This window comes from Pyrus communis, chromosome 10, assembly GCF_041283825.1.
Source record: "Pyrus communis isolate YQ-2024b chromosome 10, ASM4128382v1, whole genome shotgun sequence".
NCBI lineage: Eukaryota > Viridiplantae > Streptophyta > Magnoliopsida > Rosales > Rosaceae > Pyrus > Pyrus communis.
The window spans coordinates 29,390,367-29,399,096 of NC_142574.1; the positions used below are offsets into that span (position 1 = coordinate 29,390,367).

At 34.9% G+C, this 8,730-nt stretch overlaps 1 protein-coding gene across 4 annotated transcripts; it reads right to left on the reverse strand.

The window, feature by feature from the left end:
* Positions 1-4,600: 4,600 nt before the first annotated feature.
* On the reverse strand, positions 4,601-8,506 carry LOC137729570 (uncharacterized). 4 transcript variants are annotated; one of them, XM_068468545.2, is made up of 7 exons: positions 7,868-8,506; positions 7,278-7,517; positions 6,221-6,422; positions 5,654-5,785; positions 5,331-5,431; positions 5,123-5,241; positions 4,601-4,911 (listed from the first exon to the last, which is right to left on the reverse strand). In XM_068468545.2, the coding sequence occupies exons 1-7, from the start codon at positions 8,237-8,239 to the stop codon at positions 4,845-4,847; spliced, it is 1,233 nt and encodes a 410-aa protein (XP_068324646.2). In that variant the 5' UTR covers positions 8,240-8,506; the 3' UTR covers positions 4,601-4,844. The 4 variants fall into 4 exon arrangements, with proteins under 4 accessions (XP_068324646.2, XP_088534629.1, XP_088534628.1 ...); XM_088678503.1 differs by having other exon boundaries at positions 5,123-5,237; positions 7,868-8,469; XM_088678502.1 differs by having other exon boundaries at positions 4,601-4,997; positions 5,123-5,237; positions 7,868-8,469.
* Positions 8,507-8,730: the final 224 nt, after the last annotated feature.

Sequence of the window (8,730 nt, forward strand, 5' to 3'; positions counted from 1 at the left end):
AATACTCTTTAACGAGGGCAAACAACGTCCCATAAAAACCTTATGGTTTAGGGTGAAGATTGTAGAACATATTTTCTTGGGAAACTAGCAACAATTAAAAAATATATTTTGAAATTTTGTTGTGGAAATGATCAGTCGTCATTATATCGTATCGTGGATATAAAATCAACATATGGCAGCTACTAGCGAATTTTTACAAAGAAAAACTAACAAAAAGTTCAAAAAAAACTTTTATTTTAATGAAAAATAACAAATAAAAGTGTAATAAATAGTACCAGAAAAAGGTAAAAAATTGGTTTTTCATTAAAAATGAACAGTAACGCAAGTGTTTCGTTAAAACTCTCTTTTTACAATTTTTACAATCCAAATGTCAAAATAATTGCTCTAATTTCTTTGTGCAGATTGTAATTTGCATACACGTGCCTAGTAATCCAACAGTAAAACGAGGAGTTTTTCATTATAACCGGAATATGAATGGTACACAACATGTTTTATATAAATGATAAAAAATTATATTTTTTAAATTATTAATTTTTTGGCATACATATCTTATAATTTACGCAACGTAATGTATTACTCTGTGTTAAAACCATTTGTTCCAAAAGCAAAACGGAGAGCAAAAGCTTTATGTTTAATCATCACTTCCGAGGAATTATCTAAAGGATATATAATTATATTACCTTCGTCATGGATGTACTAACTCTTATATATATTCATAGGAAACATGAATCCAGAGACTATGACATAAATCATGTAAATAAATATATATAAAAAGTGAAAACTAGAATCTACCCCAAACCCATCCCACTATACATACATACATATATATATATATATATATATATAAAAAGTGAAAACTAGAATCTACCCCAAACCCATCCCACTATACATACATACATATATATATATATATATATATATATATAAAAAGTGAAAACTAGAATCTACCCCAAACCCATCCCACTATACATACATATATATATATATATATAAAAAGTGAAAACTAGAATCTACCCCAAACCCATCCCACTATACATACATACATATATATATATATATATATATAAAGTGAAAACTAGAATCTACCCCAAACCCATCCCACTATACATACATATATATATATATATATATATATATATAAAAAGTGAAAACTAGAATCTACCCCAAACCCATCCCACTATACATACATATATATATATATATATATATATATATATAAAAAGTGAAAACTAGAATCTACCCCAAACCCATCCCACTATACATACATACATATATATATATATATATAAAAAGTGAAAACTAGAATCTACCCCAAACCCATCCCACTATACATACATACATATATATATATATATATATATATAAAAAGTGAAAACTAGAATCTACCCCAAACCCATCTCACTATACATACATACATACATACATACATATATATATATATATAAAAAGTGAAAACTAGAATCTACCCAAACCCATCCCACTATACATATATATAAAAAGTGAAAACTAGAATCTACCCCAACCCATCCCACTATATATATATATATATATACATATAAAGTGAAAACTAGAATCTACCCCAAACCCATCCCACTACATATATATATATATATATATATATATGTATAGGAAACATGAATCCAGAGACTATGACATAAATCATGTAAATATATATAAAAAGTGAAAACTAGAATCTACCCCAAGCCCATCCCACTACCATTGCTGCAGGATAAAGGATTTGGATCATTTCTTGAGCTAATAGAGAGGATCCTCCTGATCCATCATCGTAGGTCATTAAATTTTTATCTAACGGCTACAAACAAGAAGGTCCTTTAAAGTTATAATAATTGTAGCCGTTGAATAAAAAACCAACGATCTACGATGATAGATCAGGAGGATCCTCTCCATTAGCTCACGAGAGTAACCAAATCCCAAGATAAAGTCCAGGCGGTGGCCGAAAAGAAAAACAGAATTTCCATTAAGATATTCTTCCTCTCCATGCGATTGGCCTCATAGCTGGGCGCCTGGACATATATATCCATTCAAGTTGCATATCACCAGAAAGCTAACTTTAATCTACTTTCTTTTTGGGGATCAGAAGGTTCAAACCATTAACTTAGTCTTAATGCATGCACTGCACTTCATGTTAGATGTTACATTTAATTATAAAGATAGATACTCTTCACTCTGCAATTAAACATGCATGCTTCTGCATAACGTCCATGCATATGATTCCAATGTATTAAGTACGTACATGCGTATTTCACTTTAATGCGCGAGGACAAACTGTAACATTATCGGTTTGATTTAACGTCCATGCATATGCTTCCAATGTGTTAAGTACGTACATAAGTGTTTCACTTTAGTGCTGTGCACGAGGACAAACGCGTTGACGAATATAGGATTCTACTATTGAGTGATCCCAATATAAAACTCTTATGAAAATAATATTGAAATTTTAAACAGTAAACTATCAACATTTCATTCATAATTTTGTACGAACAACATTATAAGCTACAAAGACAAACTATCTACGACGAGGTTTCATACACTGAAAACATGTCATGATAGTTTCGTTGTTAATACAATAAAAAACAATGCAGAACCTACAACCTTCGGTCCGCTACTAAACTATTCTCCACCATATGCACAAACTTGGATGGTCCTCGGAAATCTCACACAGCCACTTATTCAGACTTTCGGATGGCATTAAGTCCCTTAATACATCCGCCACTGCATGCACAGTCCTTTTTTGAACACTTTTATGCATGAATAGTTTAGATTCGTAGTTTGGTGGTATAATTGGTACGTGTTATATGTTACTAATTGTTTAAAAGCATGCAGAGGAACCCTACATAATGATAATTTACCTCAAAAAAAGAATATTTATCCTGGTCAAAGCAAACAAAAGCATCCTTTGCACAAGGAGAGTTGAGGCCGTGTAATCATGGATGATTATGTGGGATGTAGAACAAATTAAAAACGAGTGGAAGAATGGATGATTTTGTCGAAGGCACGTACAGGTTACTTTTGACGATGACCAACTTTTTTAGTGGTGGAGGAAACTAACGAATGGAACTACAACTTACATACAAGGAAAAGAAAACGACTGTAGAATAATGAGAGTAAGATGCCAGTTACAAGAAATTAAATGATGTCAATTATTAGAAACCACAAAATGATGGGCTTAAGCGTAAGGTGAGAAACTTTGTTTGCAACCAATGCATAATTTTAATATTTTTTTTTTGAATAAATGATTGTCACATGTTTAAAAAGTATATCACTCATTCAACAAATACTTACCAAATGATGGTTTTTTTTTTATTACAGGAGAGTTTATATCGAGTGTGAAAGAGATGAGGTGAGGTAGGGTCGTCAATGGTCATCCCTGACTTCTTTACTTTACATTCTCTTGCAGATCAGGGACTCCTTTCGGCTGGAACATGGAATGTACATGTAATGGAGACATTAACCTTATTATATATATATATATATATAGATAAAAAGGTTATTTATGCATCCAAGAAAAGACAATCCAAATGGATCGCTTTACTAATAGCCAGTCTTTCCTTGATCTTTATAAAATGACCTATTATCGGTTACTTTATTTGGGAGGAGGATTTTTTGCGGATTCATTTTACGGGGATTCTAAGAATTTTCACATCCTAGTCGTTTATTGTATATTATGTGGTTAGTTTTCGTCAGGTATTATTTGTGTTTAATTTCAAATAAAAAAAATCAAATGATTTTTTATCGTACTAGGCATGATAAATGACTAAAATGTGATAAGCCCTAGAATCCTCACAATTTGGATCTGGATAGGATCCAAATCCCTTTATTTGTTCACTTCTTGATCTGTCAACTGATAACTCTACTAAAGAACTCTTCAAATCTATTTCATAAGAATTCAGAGACAATGTATAAGAATACAGACTTGCAACTCAAGTAATCAAGATCATTTACCTTGCATGCAACCAAAAATCCAAATTCTTATAAACAAATATTGAGAACTAAATAACTTAATTTGTTAGAAAAGTGATTAAGAGTGTATGTTAACCAAACAGTCCTGAATTGATTATTATTTTATAAAAAAATTTCGGTTAATAGTCTAGTTATAAGAGTGGGGTCAAAAAGGGTAGGGTAGGGACATATCAAAGGGAGTGAAAGCTGGACAACAATAACTTTTTGTACGCTAATATTATAGGATGCTAGGAGGACACAAGGTCCAAGGGACATCCTTAATCAGTGGTAACAACTACAATTTTATTACATTGTCAAATTTTTAGTTTAATTATGGTTTAAAGTATCGGTATCCGGAAAATTATTGATATGCAAATTCGTGAAAATATTAATTGATATCAATTGTTTTTAATGGAAATGATAAAAATTCAAAATAAAACTTTAAATAATGTCAAACACTGATTTAAACGAAATCTAATAATTTCTCCGATATGCCTCCCTTTTCATATCTTTCATGATTTTTCTAATATTTCTTAAGAGAAATATCAACCACATCCAAGAAATCCAAATACTAAAATTTAACTAACATGAATGTGGGAGGCTTGGCCCAAACTAAAGTACTTGTTGGGTTCCAATTCCATTGAAGGAAAACTAGAGCTTCAATTCCGACGAATTGTAACAGCTATCAAGTGAATTTTCATTCTGAAACATGTACATGTGTATAATTTGATAGCGATAAATTACAAACCCGTTGCAGTTCATCTAAAGGTGAAAAAATGGTATCGGCTGGGGGCATTTTATCCACTTGAGAATTTGAAATCTGTGAATATGATGCCTGCAACTCGCTCCGTCACTTGGTCTCTGCTAGGAAGATAAGAAAGGGCTCAAGATCTTCTGTCTAACTTCCTTTCACTAGATCGTTTCTCCTCCACCTCTCGCCGTCTCTGCTGCCTGCCAAATTGGAGCAACGTGGTCATCTTGTGAGAAGTCAGGAAAGGATTGCCAGCATGAGAACACAAGTTCAAGTTCACAATCAACTGATTTATAAATGAGGGAAGAAAAAACTGTCATGACATGGTCTGTCTGCTTCAGTTGACAGTAGACACCAAGAACAGTAAAGGAATTCAGCAAAATAAGACAGAAAGATGTTAACAATACTTACGCAAAAGCCATGTATCCAGCACCAGCACTAGCAGAAGATAGGAGTGATGCATGAGTCCCCACAGTAGACATAGAATCCTGCAATCCCGAGGGAAGAGGATTTTTTCGATCACCATCTACCTGAATGAAGAACATAATTCGAAACAGTTGGTCAATTGATATCTCTCCCAATTTGTAGGGAAATAACATGCACATCCTTAGATTGAAACCTTATCCCATTTTGACTTCTTATTCTGTCTACCCTCCCGAGGGATGGCATCAGCTGCAGGAGGTAAGGAGTTCAACCCAGTAGCAGCCATGGTTGAAACACCTGCAGAATGACTGTATAAGAGAACTTACGAGAATAAAACAAAAGAGAAAGCTCTTAAAAGGCTCAGATCACCCATTAAATTAACTACTAAGGCGATCGGCAAAGGCCTTGGGTTAGGTAATAAAGTTGTTTGGAATTAGCAATGCCTAATCACTCTTTACTACCAACAACAACAACAACAAAGCCTTATCCCACTAAGTTGAAAATTAAATTTGTTCAAACCTGTAAAAGGTACGTTAATTTTAGGTGCAGCACCAACTATTCCAGGCTGTGTTCCTCCTGAAACATATTCAACCTTTTGACTCTTCTTCCTTTCTTGCTCTTTCCTTTCCATTTCGCGCCTCATATCAGCCTCTGCTTACCAAAACATACAAAACATAAGCAGAACGCATTCCAGATTTCACACAACATCTCCGATTGGCTGAAGGAAAGCACAATAAGACTAACAGAGTTGCAAAACTTAATTCAGTATGGAAAAACAAGATATTATCCTCTTCATTATAGTCTATGATTTTGGTAATTATAATGGCAGAAGATTATCCGTTTATTTATAGAACACAGAAGTTTTTTACTATAATTTGTTGAATACCACTCTCCACATACAAAACAGTCTATCAGAGTAAATTTCAAAAAATAAATAAATAAATTTATCACTAACCATAATAACTAAGTTGACAGAGGGTGTACATGAAAAGCTAGTATTATGTAATAAGTTCTAAGTTAAACAGAGCACTGAATCATGACAGGAAACACACAGAAAGAGAGAGAACTGAAAGAATTGTGAGTAACCTATTTCATCACAGTAGTCACTTTTGTCATATCCATGAGGGTCAAATACATCTTTACTGAAGCAAGACCCTATCTGATCAATATCTTGATACCTCACTGCATGCACTAGAAAGTTTGGATTCCGATAGTCCTTCTTATTACGCACTTCTGCATTGAAGCTTTTCCCGGCTCTCTTGTATTCAAGAAACTTATTTATCTTCCTCTGCAGTAAGAAGAAACTCAAAAGTTCAATATATACACAACATGAAATGACTTATCAAGGGAAGAAAAGCCACAGGCATCTATAAGAACCCATGACCCATATTCTGTACGGCATAGTTATTATGTTTCTACAAATTCTTGAAGGACTCATAATGATTCATCACTCACACATTCTGAAAAATTTCATCAAGAATTTTGATTGTGAGTGTTTCTTCTGAAAAAGTTACCTGTTAGCTATAATTAACAATGCTGATCAAATCAAGAAATAGATGATTTGAAACTCTGTTCTAGAATATACTCATTTTACATCCCTACACGTTTCTCTTACCCAGCCTTTTCTTAGACCATCCAAAATCCCTTTCCATATATCAACCCATATGGGTTCCATGTCTCCAGATTCAAACAGAAAAGATGCATGTGCTAAAGTGTCAACAAAGAGAATCATCTGTCATGCTATAGGTTTCGAATAGTATTCATAGCAGCAGTTTAGCAACAGATCAAAAAGCTTGACAGATTTCAAATAGAGGTTCACAAATAAAAGGTTACATGTCAAATGTTTGTTTCTATTTAGCTTCAATTGGGGGTGGGGGGAACGCCTCATCTTTACAAAGTGAAACAACGAATATCAGATGCATGCCATGGGCAAAGCCTCAAAAGAGTTCCGATATTCAAATACAAAGGTCTCATAACAGTTTAACACTAAGCTAAACAGATATGACTTAAGAAATATAAGATCAGGCTTTATCAATTGATACTGAAAATGACAAGAATCTATTTCCAAGCTGAACAGTTCTATGCTTTATATAACCCGTATAGGAACCTAAATTTTGAAAATCAGAATCTAAAAGGAACTTACTTGCAGCTCCTCCGAACACTTCGCTTTTAATGGTGGCGGGATAAACTTATCTAATGGATCAATATCCTTCTGCTCTTCTGCAACAGCTTCTGCGGCATCTCTACCCTCTGATTCAAGTACAGTTTCGTTCATTGTGTCAGAGTTTGACGGTTCAGATAATTGAGGAGTGCGAACTGTTCCTGGAGGTGTCTTATCATGGAAATCACCAGGAACACGACGACTTCCTTCTATTTCACCCTCCTGCAATCAAGCATCACCCAACAAACATACTAATAAGGTCAGCTAGATAACAAAGTTTCCTCACCCCGTAATTAATTTATGAACCTAAACGGAACATCGTTCAAATATCCAATATCAAAGATTAAATTCTACATTTGGCAAGGAAATATCAAGCATGACAATAATCAAACTCAAAGTATCACCCTTTGCAATCAAAATCATGAACAGTGTACTCTCAATCGAACTGGAACAAGAATCCGACTCTAACACCAAAAAATCAATCAAATTAAGAACACCCAAATCATTTTTCATTCAGTTTCTTCAAGTTTCACAGAAAGCAAAAACTTCCACCAAAAAAAGAAAGATAATACCTCAGTCTCAGGAGACATAGCAACTTCATCACGTCCATAGTCCACAATCGTAAACGCCCCTCTTCTTCTTCTCCTATTCAAACCATCCGAAGGCGCCTCATTATCCCCGGCATTCGGCGGTGCGCCATCGTCGTTCCCAGACTCACCAGCCACTGTTCCATCCACATCCCCCATTGCAGCATCTCCCGAGCCTCTTCTCAGCTCACCGTAATCGTCGTATTCTCTCCGTTCTTGTCGCTCTTCATCCCCTTCAAGTTCTTCTTCTATGTCGTTTTGTTGCTCAACGTCCTCCATATCTTCGTCCTCTTCCTCGTCGTTGTAGTTGGACAGCAGGAGAGCTATGGCGTCGGATTGCTTCTTCCTCGATGCCATGGGGTTTGGTGGTGGAGAGAAATTGGGGATTTAGGGTTTCTGAATTCGCGCTAATTGATTAACTAACTATTTGAAATTGGTTTAGCAATTGATTTGGGGGTTTTGATTCTTGAGGAATTATTGAAGTGCGAGGACGATCGATCGGAGGTGGCTGCGGATCGGAGGAAGGAAACGAAAACCCAAATTGCAATGGAGAATATCGGGTCGAGACCTGAGAGATTGGAAAGGGCGGGTTGGATTTTTGTTGATTGAATTTTACTTGGGCCTAAAGGATACTATTGGGCCTTTTCTCATTATCAAGGCCGACGAGAAGTAGGGCTGGGAAAAATTGTTTAATGACACTCGATCTCTACTCTGATGTAAATTCAAATCTCAACGAAGGAAGTCGTGGATTGAGAAAGAGAGAAGATACGACATGTCCATCGTAGCACGATATTGTCCATTTTGGGTCCCGACTATGCCCTCACGGTTTTGTTTCTGGGAAGTCACAT